Source organism: Charadrius vociferus, unplaced genomic scaffold (assembly GCF_000708025.1).
Source record: "Charadrius vociferus isolate BGI_N301 unplaced genomic scaffold, ASM70802v2 scaffold613, whole genome shotgun sequence".
Taxonomy (NCBI): domain Eukaryota; kingdom Metazoa; phylum Chordata; class Aves; order Charadriiformes; family Charadriidae; genus Charadrius; species Charadrius vociferus.
In genome coordinates, this window is record NW_009647757.1 from 1056130 (window position 1) to 1073456 (window position 17327).

The 17327-nt window shown below is 40.6% G+C and overlaps 1 protein-coding gene across 1 annotated transcript; it reads right to left on the reverse strand.

Annotated features, from left to right (window-relative positions):
• Window positions 1-5985: 5985 nt before the first annotated feature.
• NIPAL3 (NIPA-like domain containing 3) lies at window positions 5986-16665 on the reverse strand. Its single transcript, XM_009882207.1, has 11 exons — window positions 16567-16665; window positions 14517-14585; window positions 14247-14418; window positions 14078-14137; window positions 13227-13372; window positions 12340-12436; window positions 10931-11066; window positions 10157-10245; window positions 8534-8597; window positions 7402-7496; window positions 5986-6709 (listed from the first exon to the last, which is right to left on the reverse strand). Exons 1-11 carry the CDS (start codon window positions 16663-16665, stop codon window positions 6510-6512), a joined length of 1227 nt encoding a protein of 408 aa, XP_009880509.1. The 3' UTR covers window positions 5986-6509.
• Between the last annotated feature and the right edge of the window lie 662 nt (window positions 16666-17327).

Below are 17327 nucleotides of genomic sequence, written 5' to 3' on the forward strand. Positions count from 1 at the left end.
CCCCCCCCACGCCGTGAGGGGCCGGCTCCGCCGTTTCTGCGGTGGGTTTCAGGCGTATTCCGCCCCCCTGTTCCTCCCCCCATAGCGCCCGGGGGTCTCCACAGCAAAGGGCACGAAGCGTTTTGGGGAAAAGAACGGTGTTTTACACCTGGAGGAGGTGAGGGGCTGCCACCGTCCGGCCTGGAGTGGAGGAAAGGCTTTCCTGGGTTCCCCGAGGGAATGACTGAGCTCAGAGAGATGAGAATTGATTGAAAAGCTGCAAATTGCTCTAGGAACTACCTCTGGAGAAGAGGTCGGCGGCTGAGCTGCTGGCAGAGCCGAAGATGGAGGACGGAGGGCTCTTCCGTGTTCTTAATTAAGGGCCTTGAAAGGCTGCGTGAGGCCTGAGGGAGGAGGGCCTCGCGGTGTCCCAGCAGGACGCTCGGGTGACCTTGAAGGCTAAAACCGGAGAAGAGGACGATGGAATGACTCTCGGAGCACAGGACCTGTGCTTTGTGCTCAGCGTGAGGGTTTCTGCCGCAAAAGGCCTGCGTATGCTTGTCGATAGCGGCTGAAGTTAATCGGTTTTACTGTGCAGTTGGCCTCGGCTGGCGAACACACTCGGGCAGTTGCCAGATGGGAACAGCGACAGTTTGTGCCTCTCAGAGTAAATCATGGCTTAATCCAGTGATGAGATGATTTGAGACAGTGGTCATCTGAACTGTGTGATAAATGAATGCTCGTGTACACTTACACCTAAAGAAAGCCTTTTTTTGGCTGTATTCGGTTTTCCACAAAAAGCATGCAAAACTATTGAATTTCACTGGCACAAATATTTAGTTCAACAGCTTTTTCCTCACTTGGAAAGCCTGCAGACAGGATTTTTGACATAAATACTGAAATTTCTGTGGTTGAAATGCTTTCTTCTGAAGTTCAGGTACAGAGAAAAGTCAGAAAGCGGTGCAGCTAAGCTGGTCTTCTTTACCAGGCTTGTAATCGTTTGGCCACAGCGCAGGCCCTTCCCTCATAAGAAACCAAGGCATAGTAGAGTTCACTTCTAGAAAGGTAAGATCAGTCTCACCTGTCCAGATAAGGGATTCTGCAATTTAGATGCAGTGCAAATTTAGGCAATAATTGGCTAGTCTCAATTACCCTAGCCTTTCCTTGCTGCATTCACATGCTTTATTAATTCAATACCATGTTCCTTCTCCCTGGCCAGCAATACATTCTGCTTTAATACCACAAACTCCCAACATCTGTGTCCATTTCAGGGGCGTTTTAAATACTCAGTCTTTCATAATAACACTTCTTTTGTAGCATGCATTTTTGTAATGATCCTGACATCTAGCTAGATTGCCACCTCTATATTAGCATTTTAACACAGTTGTCTCCGATATAACGCACTAACCCTTAAATGATTTATGTTAACAAAGTATTACCACTTTTATCAGAAACTCTGGGGTATAATTATGCTGCTTCTGCAAGCATTCAAGGAAGTGGTAGCCAGTGTTTTAATACTCGTGTCTAGGGACTTCTATGAAGTGCAGCTTTAACACCAAAGTGGATAAGGCTGCTCTTGGTTGCCTTTTTTTTTTTTTTCCATTTGTGGTTTGTGACCCCAGGAGATACATTTAATTAAGAGTATCCTGAGGGTTATCTTCTGCTTATCCCCTTGGACTAAAACCCATATGGTGAGCGTTAATTAGGTTGGCAAGCATTCGATTAAGCTACATTGCCAGTCTTCTAAATTTATGACTGTCTGTATCTCTTAATGGCATTGTTAGGAAATGCCCTTAAGCTGTCTACTCCTGCAATCAAAGACATGATATCCTGTATCAGAAGGATGGCATCTCCTACAGCGTAGCGTTCCCAACTAGTATTAGAGGTCTTTGCTGTCTCAGAGAAGCATGCTGTTGTCTCAATTTCAGTATTGAGTTGGCAGGCATGCAAAAATCATGAGTCAGGCCACCAATAATCTAATGCTTCTGGTTTTGTGGTTTGGTTTATCCTGTGTCCCCCTCCCCACTCCTTTAGGCTATACTTGGATCATATTTTCAAGCTCTTCTCTGAAATAATGAATGCTAAGATTTTTTTTAAAGCCCTGCAAAACTAAGATTTTAAAGTAAATTGCATGATTCCTAAAGCTGACACCAAATACTTGGAGACTCATGTAAAATTACAAGCATTAGTAATGCTGTAGCCCCAAACATCAGTTGTTGCAGTATGCATTTCATTTACAAGTATCCTGCTAAAAAAGACAGTTCTTTGAATGCACGTGGGTAGTAAACTAAACTGTCTCAACTTCTCTCAAGATACTTACGGCCGACTAAAGCTATACCAAGAGTACGGAGCAGGCCAGAATTCTGTAGGTTTTACCACAATCTTTTATTAAGTTTCATTTCCAAAGGTCTCATCTAAAAGACAAATAGAATTAAACAGACATGCAACATTGCTTATGAAAAATTAAGCAGTTATCCTTATAGTCCAATACTGTAAAGCTTGATTTATTTACATATTTTAATGTGAACAAGAGAACATTGTAGGCAGATCATTTTGTACATTCAGCCAACACAGGAGCTGTATTCCACAGCATTAAGTTACATGTAAGATATACACTGAGAACATTTTAAGTGCTCTGGTGCATTGAAAAGCCACACAGTGTGGAGGCAATAGATGTTAGTTCACATTTGATAATGAACCTTGGAGACAGAGAGTCAAGGAGCTATTCTACCAGTTTAGCAAAGGAGACAGCAGTCAGTTGATTTTTGTGCATGCTTATTCAGCTTGATGCTGAAAAATGCTGCACGTTTGGAAATCGAAGCATACTCTGCTGCTTACAGTGCCTTGCCTCCTTCGGGATCAGCCCTGGCTAAACTAAAGTTTTGACATACACATCTTAAAAGCGTGCTGATTATTTTTCATGCTGTAAGAAGGACTAGAATGTGGCATGGGGCTCCTCTCCTTTAAATCTTCATGTGCTGTTTAGTTGTAATTGTTTGCTGCAATCCCAGGCATGGCCATTGTCACCTCAGACCAACAAATATTATTTAAAAAGTATAGACTTGAGGGTACAAATAGTTTTCTGTTTTCAGCTTGTAAGTTCTGAACAAGAAGGGAGGTAAGGAGTTTACTTCAATCCTGAGCTATACCCTCCCACTGTTAGAAAGAGCGCAGAAGTCCTACGGTCAGTTAAAACAGATGTTTGGCTCCTAGGGGCCCCTGTTCATGCCTTCTCAGCAACAGAGATAGCAGCTGTAAGACTCTGCTGAAGAGCAGAAAATAAAATCTTTTGGAAGTCTGAGAGAAAGAGCAAGAAAGGGGGACTGTATAAAATACAAAAAAAATTCCCACATTTTAAAATGAAGTATTGAACATAGGCAGCAAGCAGGAGCGAGGCGCAGCCTGGCAGTCCAATACTGTGCTTACAGTAGCTAACACAGACTGGCAAAAATGCGACCAATACAACATCAGTGCATTGAGTTGAGGCCTGTAGCCCAAGGAACACCTCAGGCTCTACTGATGTGGCACAATGAAGTAATCAAAAAATATTCTGATTTGTGATTTATGTGCTGCTGAAACAGACATCACCTCCCTTGGAGTCCTTTGTCAGGAAGTTTCCAAAAGCAAGTCTCACTGCAGGTAAAGGGAACTGTCATTAAGTAGACTTATTTAAACACACACAGACTGTGTAAATAAAACATGGTTATATAAAGCTTTACAGCAAGACTCTTGCCTTTAGAGTCTTTGAAAGAAAACGGCCAAAATAGCACAGTAACACAAAAGCTCAGGTTATGGCTGGAGGAAATTTCACCCAAAGCAAAAGACAGCCACATGCTGACAACTGAGGGCTCTCTGGCAGAGAGGAAGGTCAGGCCAGGAGTCAGTCAGTGCTCAGGCTGCAGGGCTGTAGAGAATCTGGGCAGCTTACTGAAAAAAAAAAATAATCAAAAAAAAATATCACTGAATCAGGCCAGAGAGCAGCCCACAAGCGAGAAGTACAAGCAGGGGCTCTGCATCAGAGTAGCTCTCCCACTGGCAAAGCACTCTGTGTCGGTTTCTCAGGGTGTCAGGCCACGTGATGAGGAGAAAAACCTAACCAGCCATTTTCCTGGCTAGAAAGTCTGCACACCAGTGAACTGCAGTTTTTAAATACTACCGAAAAACTAAGAACCAAGAAAACGATATTCTGTTACCCGTAGGACCATCCTAATAGTAGAACTCACCAGCAAAACATTTAGGGGCTTCTGATTAATTATTTTATACCACAGCAACATCTGTAATAATTAAAGACAGAATATTCCCATGTAAAAAGTAGAGTTTGCAGCTATGCCTGGTTTAGCACAGCTTGTTTTAAAACATTATGTTTCTGTGGTTTCAGAACTAATAGGTCAAAACAGCTTCTGCCTCATTGATTAAAAGGGAAGAGATAAGAAAAGCCAGCATTCTTGTTCCCTTTCAATTCAGCCTCCCCTGTACTACTTTGTTTTGTATTGTTAATGAACAAAAGCTGCACATAAATTCACAAACAATTGATTACCCGGGATACAAAGCCAAAGGTAGTAAATCAGTGTCACTGCAACTCCGACAAGATTAATGTTCTGGCAGTATTAGCCCATTAACATTGTTATCTTACTTAAACACAAAAAGTATTGAGGGCAAAAGAAAAGCTGTTATTTCTTGAGGTTTCATAAGCTGTAGTGTACGGGCTGCCTCTGATAAGATCTGAATTGTCAGACATGCCAAGCTGGTGAAGAAACTTCACATATAGGTACACATACAGCCACTAGGCATCTACTCTTTGCGGGGGTTGGGGGAAAAGTTATAAATTTTTTAAGCTGCACAAAAATGTCAAAGCAGTCTCAAGTATTTCCAAATTAAATTAGTATTCATAGCTGGCAAAGCAAACATATGCAAAAGAATGGTTCTGTTGTCATATACAGTAGCTAGAATCTGGAGTAACTATATACAAGTCAGCTTAGTTCTTGGGAATTTTTTGGTAGTGGGAACAGAAACTGGCCATAAGTCAATTTAAAAAAAAAATGCAGAAAGCCAATGTTGCAAGTCCAAGATCCTCCAAAACCCCTTGGTATCAGAGTAACCACTTAAAAGTTCACAGAACACAAGTGCTATTCATTTCAAATAAAGTCTTCTAAGGTCATGGAGACACTCCACTATGCATATAGTCCAAGACACACCGAGTAGACTTAAAATTCTGTTTCCCAGCAAACCAACTGCTTTTAGAGAAGATGATGATGATATCAAAGTGCCAGTGGAACTTGCATATGCCAGTAAATGTTATACTTTGTCCTTTCCACTTGACAAGTTCCCCCCCGCCCCACCTTGTGTCTATTCTCCCTTCATATCAGCTCCTAGCCATCTCTTGGAAGCTGGAAAGATAAATATCATGAGTACACAATGCTCCATTATTCTTACAGTCCTCACTGAGTGCTGGACTGTGTATGCTTCTTTTTTATTCTTAGGTCATTCACCCAATACCCTTTTTTTGCCTTTTTTTTTAAGAAAAAAAAAAAAGGGGGTGTAGTCCAGCCTATAAAACCTAGACTGAGCTTTTTAATTAAGGACTGTCAAGACCTTTAAGCAAGACCACTAAACAAAGTTGGAAATCCTGCCTCAACCACAAAGAAAATAAAAGCCATCAGAGGATTAGGACCTCAACAAGAACTACAGAAAATTCCCACCAGATACCAGTCACATTACTGTTCTCATTTCTTCCTGTTCTCGTACTTTACAGTGTTCCCTCTGCACCATTTAATCCAACTCGAAGCTCCTGTTATGAAACCAGAAAACTGGCAAGTAATCTTTGTTCTAAGCTGCCATAAAATCCAGTGGTGCTATAAAAACAATTTACATTCTCAGTGCATATGTTCAACACTAGTCAGAAATTAGTTGTACAAGAAGTGCCCAAAATTCACGTTTTGAAAGAATAGAGTACCTTGCTTACTTTAACCAAATATGCTGCTTTAAAGACACAGTAAATTTCAGTAGTCGTGCTTGAAAACAATTATGTTTTATTGCCATGTTAAGGTAGTTTGGTGGTTATCCTAGAGACATGAGGATTTACAACTTCTCTGGAAATCCGTCACAGTCTCTATATATGAAAGATTAAATCCTGCCCTCCTCTCTCTGTGAGCAACTCCTGAAAACTTCTACTTGGAGATAAACCCACTCCCAGCAGGACTAAAAATTGCACAGTCACTTGTCTTCCCACAGCTCTGCATTTCCACAGCATCTGCTATCTCATCGCTTTCATACTGCCATGATAATGCCCTCACCATTTCACGCTTCCAGACAACAGCCTTCAACAGAGAACTGTGATTTACTTCTTGCTAAGATGAATGCTTTCAACTTCACAATTATAGAGGGTTGTTTATTTTAATAATCAGCCTTGAAAGTTGTTTGAGACGAGCTTTAAACTGTATCAAAGTTGGCTTTACACTTGCTTATATTTTAATAGATAAATAAATAAAGGTCATACTTCTGACAATTCAAATCAGTTCCTTAAAGGTCACTCACTCTTTTTTGCTGTGCTCCAGCACCCGGTAGGGTGGAGCAGAAACTCCTTTGGAACCATGTTGCTCCTGCACGATCGGCAATGTAGCTGGAGTATAAATTTCCGGCATGTTGTCATTGTTCTCTAGGGCACCGTAGGAAAAAGAAGCTTTGAGGTCAGGCTGAACTGCAATCCCTTTATCGTGCATGTTCTGCATGCCTGAAAAGAGCAAAGACAGAGATTAAATGCTTAGGAACAAAAGTGCATTCTTCCTGCACTCGGTTAAATCAGCAAACTATAAATTCTGAGTGTTCGCGATATGCGGCTCATCAGTTCCTTGAGTGTTAAATGAAAGACATAATGTTTTTCTGCTTAGCATTAAAGCAACTAATGGAGAAATAAGCTTTAAATGAATGAGAGATGGCAGTCAGTTATTTATCAAGTGCTGCATATCTTTTATACAGCTTACCAGAGAGAGTTTAGCTGTACTTCCCAAAAGAATTTATGCTCCCCCTGGCCTCTGTCTCTTGCAGCATACCTTAGTCTTCCCCAACAATCAGTTCTTCCTGCTGGATGGAGGCGAAGCCCAGTCCCAAGCATATGCTCAAAACTAGTTCTTCGTCCCAGATAGCAGCCAACTGGACAAAGCTGGTCTGACAAAATATGACATCCTGCCTGGTGTCAGAGGACCCAGCGTAAATGGCATCTACGTGGCACATCACCTCTTCTCTGCTCCATACAAATCATGCATGTACTACTCACAAGGCACAAACAAGAGAAGGAAAGACTAGAAAACAACACAGCCACCTGATATATCCAGATACTTAACAGAGCCTAAAGCTTCAGCTTTCACTGTGAAGTCCAACCCTTAAAGGTGAAAGAGTGATAACCCACTGTATTTTTACTGTTACCTGGCATAGCATCCATTGATATGTAAGGTTCAAATGGTACAGATTTCTTCCTATTTCTTGTGATCAGGAAGACACCTAGAAATGCTATGAGGCACCTGAGAGAGAAAAGACAAGATCTACTGAGATAACTGTGGAAAGGAAGAGAAGGTAATATTGCATGTTGCTTCTTCCAAGTTCCTATCATGTAGCACCATAACGAATTCAGAACCGGAAGCAAAAGAGCTGTGAAATCAGAATTACAGGGAACAGACTCAGCTGAACAGCCCTCTTCAACAGTACTGAAATCCATCCAGCAATTAGAACAATTTCACCTTTTCCATATCAAAATGCAGGGAAAAGTTTACACGTTAATTAATTAATTAACCTTGACTAACTAAAGGGGAAAGGAAGCATATCAAAAGTTAGTTTTCTTTGATGAAATTCCAGGATTGAGCAGCCTGACTTTTGAAAGATTTCCCATAGGTAAACACACTAACAAACTGTTGATCTTGATTTTTACAGTGTGTTGACAGAGAAAGGTGCAGTTCATAACATTAATCTCCCAATTGTTTTTTTCCTGTACTAATCTGAAAGACATTTCAGAATGTCCCATGATTATGGAGCGCTAATCACATCAAGACACTGTACTAGGACTAAATACTGAGTTACACAGCCAATGTTTTACTGATCATATCTGCCTTGTGTGAGTGCTTATCCCCTAAGAAATAGGACTCCAGAAGTCCAGTCACAGTTCAGTGAAAGCTCAGAGCAAAACCTGAAATAGATTCCCTAGATACGGCTTCTTTTGGTTATCGTGCAACTTTTCTAGATTCATGAGCACGTAGCTTGAAAAACAGCCAATATGCTTTGACATCCGTGCTGATCTCCAGTACAGTCAGTAAGGAATTTAGTGTTTAATGTTGCACCGTTATGCATAACCTACAATTCCGCTAGAGCATCCATCGTCACTCAGACAAGATACTGAGCTCTATAGGCCATTGTCTAACAGAGAAAGTGTTTTCAGTTTGTCCTCCTCTCCAAGAATGTATGGAGATAATATATATTGAGAGAGAGAGAGATACGTATTTTTAAAATTTTAGTCATATGAAGAAATACTTTCTAGTTTTCTATCAAGGAAACTTTAAAAACTTACCCAAGCGCAAACATACATATATGGAGAACATCTTCGCCCGTGAAGTCCAAGTAAAAAGTTGCTCCTTGAAAAGGAAATAATTCATGACATCTTTGTTCCTAGCTTACATGAGCAATTAGTGCTACATCTCCAGCACCAGTCCCTCCAGAAACCAAATAATGTAAGATTCCTATTTTTATAGTCAGCACCTTTGTTGTTTTTTTGGTTGTTTTTTTTTTTCCTTAAGATCTTGAAATAGAAAAAGATGGCCTAATTTCCACTTTAGCACAATTAATTGACAAATCTTTTAGAATGTCATTACCAAAAAAGTTATACTGGCATAACTAATACAGATGCAAGTAAATCTGTACAGCAGCACAGCAACTAGTACAAATCTTTGTAAGATTTGTATTGGGGTAAGGGGTTGTGAAGGAAACATCGCTGGAACTATTGCAGGTCACTGTGCTAACAAAGCCTGAGCCAAATTCTCACCACGCAGCAGTGGTTACTGTATAAACAAAAGAGACTGTATTTCTGAAGTCGGAATGACAAACCAAATTGGATCTCTCTAACTACAACAGGATACAAACTCTGGACCCCAAACAAGCATATACAGCTCAAACCTATAAGATGACAAGTGTCCTGGGTGTCCTGGATGTCAAGAGGAGGCTATTGAGCCTTGCAAACAACAAAGCTCCTACTCTTTACATTTCTAATTGAAGTAAAGTAAACAAGCTGATGAATCTGAGTGCAGTATAGGGCTTGGAACATGACAGGAAATAAACGTTAGCTACAGAGTAGGACATACTCTCTCATGACATTGAAGAAGAGCATTAAAAGGCAATGTGTAATTTACAGGGGAAGCTATTGCCCTTGTATACTTAGAAGAGCATTACTATTTACACAGATAGTATCCCTCACTGTCAAGCGCATGCACTTTCTCCAGTGTTGGGGTTGTGTGGTTTGTTTGTTTGGTTGGGTTTTTTCCCTAGTTTTGCTCATAGGTCTAACGAGAACAAAACCTTAAAAAAGCCACTCATCAGGTTTGAAGCCCAATGGCTTGAAAATGCTCATCTTGTTCATGTAGACAAAGCTTTTCCTTTGTGGGCAAGGGCTGAAATTGGAGTAAACTGTTCAGAAAGAAAAGTGCCTATAAAGCTGTGAGCAGCTGCTTTCTAGATACAATGCAAAGGAGACTTACCAGGAAGAAAATTGTAACACCTTTGCACAGAGGAAGCAAATACGTTTATACATTGTATCACATCCATTTTAACAGAATCTGGATAAAGTTACACAAGGAGAAATTTTAGATGTGTAACTTGAATACACAGCTAAGAGCATACATCACCCTCTTCTTCTACAGGCTAGCATGGTATGAATAATACAGTCTCAAATGTAAGTTCCGATGCACTTTAAACAACATGACAGAACTTAACAGAAAATTTTAACACAGTCTAATGGAATAATTCACATTTTTGGAAAGAAAAAAGAAACAAAGCCAGCTGCAGAAGAGAGACGACAAGAAAATACAAGTCATCATCTTGCTGAGTATTCACCTTCCTCGTCTGTAAGCGAGGATTGTTTTCCGAAAATCTTTTGCCCTTCTTTTAGAAAGGACCAACACACTGTTTTGTGCACTGTTACCTGCTGTGATTGCTGCTGTCGTGGACAGGATATAGCCGATGCTGGCAATCTGAGATGAGTCATACAGCTGTGAGGCTTGAGCTAAAAATCTGCAATACAATGACAGACAACAGGGGTTGATTTGGGAAGGATACTCAAATTGTATAGCAGTTACCATGCACTGGTATAGGTCTCCTCCTTTTTAGAAGCACCTTTCAAAAGAGATGCATAAATTTAAGAAACTTTATTTTCTTTCTCAATAAACCTGCACCAGCATCCCTTGGAATTAATATAAATGATAGAAGAGTAAACCTTATGGCTATACTGACTAAAAGCAGTGAAATTACTGCCACTGACCTTAGGGCCAGAACATCACTCACATTTTGAATAGCTTTTTATCCCTGCTGCTACTGGCTTTTTATGCTATTACTAGTACAGAGGGAAAAAAAATAGACGCATCATCAACAACACTGATTCTGCGCTTTGATTTTAGCCAGTGCAAAGATACTGTATTCTATTTGCCACCATTTCATTCCTAACATTGTTTTGCAAATACTTGAATGATGTATAAATCTGGGATTAAAACCACTTGGCAGTGCCACTACATGGAAAAGCAAAGACCACCGCTATCCCAGCCTCCTGTGATAGAGATCTGAGGACAGGTCACAGAAGAGAATGGATAATTCTTCTCCTAAAATTTAATCAACATTCTTGGAATGGATAACAAACAGGCCACTAATTACTGAGCCACTGAAACCAGCACAACTGTAGACAAAAAGAAAGTGAATGTCTTACGTTGCTTGAAAGATCGCTGTTGCAATCATGCACACCAACATGATATAAAATATAGGGTAGTCGAGTTGTAAGTTTCCTTGTATGGAGACAACAATCATGCCTGCCACAGCCTTCACCGTCACAACAGTCATGGAACCTGTGAACAGACTCAACTGTAGCACTGACACACGCTCAACGGCACAGGAACACTGCACATTTGCTCTATACATGACAGGCAGCGGCAAACAAACCCAAGATCTACAAGCACTTGAACTGGCCAGGCCAAACAAGGGATGCAAATTGCTTATTTTATCCCCAACTCTGCCAGTTTTATTCCCAATAACACACCACAGTGACCTTCAATAAATCATTTAACCTTTCTGTATCTCAGTTCCCTTCTCTACAGGACTGGGAGCATTTACTGTTTGTTTAGGTTTTTTGCTTTAAAGTATTTAAACAGTGCTGTGCAATCACATTATGGAAAGATACAAATTTTCATTTCTGATGCCATATTGGCTTGGTTAATAAAGCTAAGGAAGTTTTCAAAACAAGAATCAGAAAGAGCCTGCTTCCTTTCCATTTCTTGAAAGCACAAGTTCAGCGTCATTCAGAATTAGGATAGTGTCTTTGTCTATGATTCACGCAGCCTCTGAGGCATCGCTGAGGCATCCAGTCCCAAACAGTTCAAAACCAAAAAAAAAAAAAAAGACACTGCAGTGACTGAAGTTGCATAAATAGCAAAAATTGAGGACTATGACATAGATTCAACAGCACATCAGACTGCGTCACCACCTTGCTATTATTCACCCTTTTTAAAGTTTAATTGATCAGTTTCTTAAAAATAACATATTGATGTGGAGAAAGGTATAAGTGAAATCCTGGCCTTTCCAAAGTCACTGTAGGATACTACTGTAGGCTACAAGGATATCAAAAGCATCATTTGACCCCATGGCCAGAGGCTCTCCCAATTTAAATAGGGACATACTGGTACGGCAGAGTACTTGTCATTTCTTCAGCCACACAGCAAATCTTCCCAGAGCCAAGACGACTCTTGTAGGTCAAATCCTCTCTTTCATCCACTGAATCAGCCTTCCTTATCCATTGAATAAATAAGATACTGTAGCATGCTTTGCATGCAGTGATTAAATTAAGAACACTAACAAATAACTTGCACTTTCTGTATTTGGCAGATTATTTGTCCTTATGGGAAATAAGTCTTCCTCGTTCAAAGGTCATTTGCAAAGATCCTAAACATTGCTGAAAGATATTAGCTTTATTTAATTTGTAGTAACATTCCTGAAGTAAAATGGTGCACTTTATGACATTAATTAGGTCAATGTAACTCCCCAGAAGCCATAGATGCCTCAGTTTACTGTAGTTTACTGTTATAAGCCAAAGTTACAAGATCTTACAAGTCCATATCGACTTACCCAGCAAAGCTACCAGCAGCAGAATAACTACAATGTAGTTTGCATTTTTCTCCTTGTAAAAATACAGAAGCAGGCAGAATATGATGATCTCCACAAGCTACAAAAAATAGAAATGAGAATATAAAAAAATGCGTGGTATAGGGGGTTGGCAGTAAATGGGATTCTGAGCCAGTCAAACATTAGAATTACACAAGAGGGCACATCAAAGGAAAATTAGGATCCCACACAATTATAGATCAAATTTAGCATGAACTTAGATTTTAATTAGATGAGATATTCAATAGCTTCTTGCAGAACAGGAAACATGGGATACTTTTGACGTTATATTCACGATAAAGCAGCAGATCAAATAATCCCAACCGAATATTCACATCAGAGATCTCAGCCTACTTTCCACAATGAGGTTCTTAAGCTGATCCCTGCAGCACACCTCTTATTTAATGGCCAAACTTGTCCCCATTAAAAAACAATAGATTTTGTAAGATTTTCAATGAGAAATTGATGGCTCCTGAGAATGTCAGTCTAGAAAAAGCCCAGATGCAAACACAGTATTTGGACACCTCTGGAGTAGTTGCTCTCAGCTGCCATCCGTACTACTGCCACAGGCTGAAGCTGACAGGTCAGGGAGAGAGCAAGCTATTTTAAAACTTTCAGTTAAAGATATTTAAGTCCTAACAGAATAATTCAGAGAAAGAATGGGAGAGATCCAAACTGTGTGTGCATATGTCCACATGCAGTGTGGAACCAACACCGGGGAAAGCTGGCATGGGTTCATTAGCAAGTACAAGGAATATTGCTAGTAACCATAAGGAAAAACAATGCTTGAAATGAAACTCCCAATCAGGCATAAAGCAGAAAACTGTCCCACATTTTATGGGCCATCTTACCATATACAACAGAAATGGCCAGCTCACTAAATGCCTAGTGATATTTTCTCCTGTCATCTTCTCATGACTATTAGGTCCAAATGTTATCAGCAGATAAGTTCCAACAATTGCCAAACCACAGCCTACAAAGGACAAAACATAGCGCCCTTCGGCAACCAAAGGACAAAAAAAAAAAAAAAGAGAGGACAAAGTTAGTGGGTTAGTGTGGATGCATGGAATTAATATCGCACATGCACAGTGACCATTAATGACATCATGCACATTCCTCTGAATTACTCATTCCTCTGCCCTTCATGCCCCACTTTCAAAATATTAGAACCAAAAAATACCCTAGGCAATATGTGCGCTGCAAGTTGAGAAAAAAGCTCATACCAGGTAGCATCTGCTAAACAAATAGGAGCTACAAGTTCTGTACCTGGGGCTTATCCTGCCTGGCACTGCCCACAGCCCATCTTCTAGCAACTGGAAGAATGAATGCCCCAGTTCTGCAATCACTTTACATGTAAGAAATTCAGCTGATTCAGTTGTGCCTGCACTATTGCAGAGTCAAGACCCTAGTCTGCAGCTTCAGCCCAGAGAACCATGATTCTCAAATCCTGCAAACAAACACCGTTTGCATATATTTCTAAAACCTGTGAGATTCAGTTGATTTTGCACAAGTCAGAAACAAACCAAACAACAAATAAATCCATTTTTAACAAGCGGTGGATAAGATGATACATTCCTTCGCAGAGGTACTGTATCTAATGAAGATCTTGCCATTCCTCTAACCGTGATTCTTGAGAGGCCATCCTGTGTGTTGAATGGCTTGTAAATAAAGAGGAAAAATGAAAAGGAACTGTGGAACTTACTCAAAAAATCCTTGGGCTTCCATTTTTCTTTAATAAATATAATTCCTATGATTGCACTAGCTATAAAAAAAGGAGAGAGAAACAGTTAGTTATGTATCAGTCCAATGATCAGCAATATGATGCTGGAATGCACTCAGACTTGAATGGCCATTGTCTTTTTCCCCCTTACCTATAACAGACACTGCACTGAGTGGCACAATCAGTGAAAGAGGAGCAAAGGCGTAAGAGGAAAACACTCCCAGTTCGCCCACCACCAGCAGAAACAGTCCACACCACCATGTCTTGGTTTTGAAGTAGGCCCGAGGGTCTTTGGAACCTGCCAGCCGGATGTGGCTGTATTTCTAGAAAAGAAAATAAAGGCAAAGAACCTTTGGCATGCTTGATGCTTTTTAATGCAGGATACTTGAGGCAGGATCAATATTTGCTTCATGATACTCACCTGGAGGTTGAGTGCAATACTGATAACAAGGTGCCCAAAAATAGCTAGTAATGCACCAATCAAGTTCTCCTGTTAAAAAAAAAAAAAAAAAAAGTAAACACACAGATATTAAATTTAGCCACTGGACCCTGAAGGAAGTTGGAGCTTTTTGCATAATCTGGAAGAGAGCAGACTTTAAAAACAGTTCCTAGATCACCTGACAATAAAATCTCTGTTTACTTTCCTCCCTTTCTACATGAGCTAGGGCAATTCAGGTAAGTTCCCTGTGGCTATGTTCCAAATCTGTGAAACTCAGGTGAAAGACAACCCTTCCTTAACAGACTTTCTACAAGAGACTTAAATTAGCGTGCTTATATTTGCATTCTTTGTTTCTCAGAGGAAAAGACGATAAAGCTAAACACAACGACCCACTCATTCATTCTTCCCTTTGCAAAACTCTTTTCATGAACATGTTTGTTGCCCTGGAATTCAGCAGAGTATGGATCAGCAACCTCCGCATTCTGTGGGTCACATCTTAATCACAGACTCATAGAATGGTTTAGGTTGGAAGAGACCTGGAGATCATCAAGTTCCAACCCCCCTGCCATAGGCAGGGACACCTCCCACTAGACCAGGTTGCTCAAAGCCCCATCCAGCCTGGCCTTGAACACTTAAGAACTATTCTGCTCTTCTCCACTTATAACATCTCCTGGTTCAGTAGGTAATTTAGCCCATTTGATGAGGCAGCCCAATTAGCATAGATTTTATGCTGCTTTTTCTATGAATCAGTTATTCCAAAGTAATAGGCAACTGGTAGCAACTCCTAGCAAGCTTGCAACCCCTTCCACGTTAGCATTCCTAGCTCAGCAATAATTCTCACAGTCTAAAGAGAGAATTTGAAATAAAAAAGGATGTAAAGCAGGCTGAGTCACAAAGGAAATATACATTAGGAGTGAACAGAAGAGCCTGAGGCTAAGCCAAGCCATTTAGCATTTGTGTTGTTCCAACAACTGTCTAAATCTCATTAGATGTCATTAGCACTTTCATTTCAGTGCAGGTCTCTAAGATACAGTAGAGTACTTGCTTTGATTGATTTGGGATAACCAGGCTCACATTCGTGTTCCCCCCTTAACAGTAAATATACTATTCTTGATTCTCTCATACATAGGAAGAAGAGGACTTCAAGATTTCAAGTTTTTATCAGTGGAACAAAAATCTCTTTATCAGGATGTACAAAAATAAGATTCACCCAAGCTTCATTCAAAATCACTTGAGATATCTTCCCACAACAGACAGTAAAGTTGGCAGGAAAATGTCACTGTGTGATCACAGACGTAGCCAGAGAAGCTCAGCACAGTTTACTGGTTCAGCAACTGGACTTCAGGTTAGAAGACACGGAGGAGATGGTGCCTCAGCTGAAAAGCCCTTAAGTGCAGCACAGGTTTGGGACTTCTGGGCTGTGAGAGCTTGCAAGCCAACGTCACTCTGGTCAACTTTTACAACGCACCTAGGACAGTATTCTCAGCAAAGTACTTTTTTCCAGTGGAAAAAAAAGCCCTTCTTGCTGGGATTTTTTAAGCACCTTCAAAATCAGGGATTCACAGGAAATTGATTTGGGAACAGCTCCATTCCCCGTTGGAGAATAAGAAGGAACTACAGCCACATGTCCTACCTCAGCTGCAGGCTCTCTACATGACTGTGGGCTGACCCACCTAAAATTCAAGCACTTGAATATACAGCAGACCGGAACATCTGATCTCAGTTACTGATGTACAGGTTAGTCTGAAAGGGCACCTAGCAGAATTTATTGCACCTAACTACCTTTAGACATCCACATCTTTTAACTGCCAGACCTTTCTTCACTTTGTCTAGCTCTTCAAGACACAGAATTTCTCCTCCTTTCTCTCACTGTTTATGTACACAGCATATAATACACTGGGGCCTCCAGGCATGGCTAAATACAATGACAGTGCAGTTTCTGCAAAAAAAAACCCCACCAAAATACAGTGGCATTATCAGCTTACTTGAATAGTTAGGGCCTTCTAGGGATAGACTGGGGTAGAAATCTGACCTTGTAAGAAAAGGAGTCAGTGTGTGGCTGCACAGAAACTGCTGCTGTGGCCAACGGTAGTTGCTGAAGTTGCAGATTAGGACTGTTGCCTCCTTCCATTTTGGTTGATTGGAGTGTTTGCTTTTCAGCCTCTTTGATGCTGGAACTTCTCTTTAGAAAAGAGACTTGGACCCTGCTGGAAGCGCCTTATCTATAACTTGGTACCACTTCTTCCCATCCATCCTGTTTTGCTTGGACAAGCAACAATTAGTTCAGTGAAGCACAAAAAATTTCTTTGTAGCTTGTCTGCTCCTTTTCTTCCTCCACCAGGCTACACTGAGATAAGGTAGGCACCATAGGCAGAAGTGTAGATAAGCCAGTATTTCCAGTCAGTCAGTGGGACAGCAAGGTTATACTCCTCCAAGGTGATACTAAGGAAAAAAAAAAAAAAAAAAAGGTCAAATGAACTCAATGGTAAAAAACCTGCTGAAGGACAGGCCAGGACTCCCTGTAATCAAACTAAAAGCTGCACATATCAGCAGAGAAAGTAGATTTAAAATGCCTTCTTACAAAGTCTCAAAAACAGAAACTCGCCCCGACCTTGCTTTACAAGAGCTTGCAAACTGGCTTGGCCCCAGGGGTGACATATTCAGCTGGCATTTAACATCAGGCCTTGCCATTTGGAAAGCTATTATCAAAAAGTCTCTGAAGTCCTCCAAGTCCTGCTTTTCAGGTGACTGTCATTTGTTCAGGACGCAGCATTACATTAGTCACACTGTCCC

Excerpts from the sequence above, each read along its gene's own strand:
- NIPAL3 (XM_009882207.1), bottom strand. The coding sequence starts at position 16,665 with ATGGAAGGAGGCAACAGTCCTAATCTGCAACTTCAGCAACTACCGTTG. Across the intron at positions 11,067-12,339 it reads GCTGCTGGTAGCTTTGCTGG|GTTCCATGACTGTTGTGACG; the intron begins GTAAGTCGATAT and ends GTCTGTTCACAG. Across the intron at positions 10,246-10,930 it reads ACAGCGATCTTTCAAGCAAC|ATTTTTAGCTCAAGCCTCAC; the intron begins GTAAGACATTCA and ends ATTGTATTGCAG.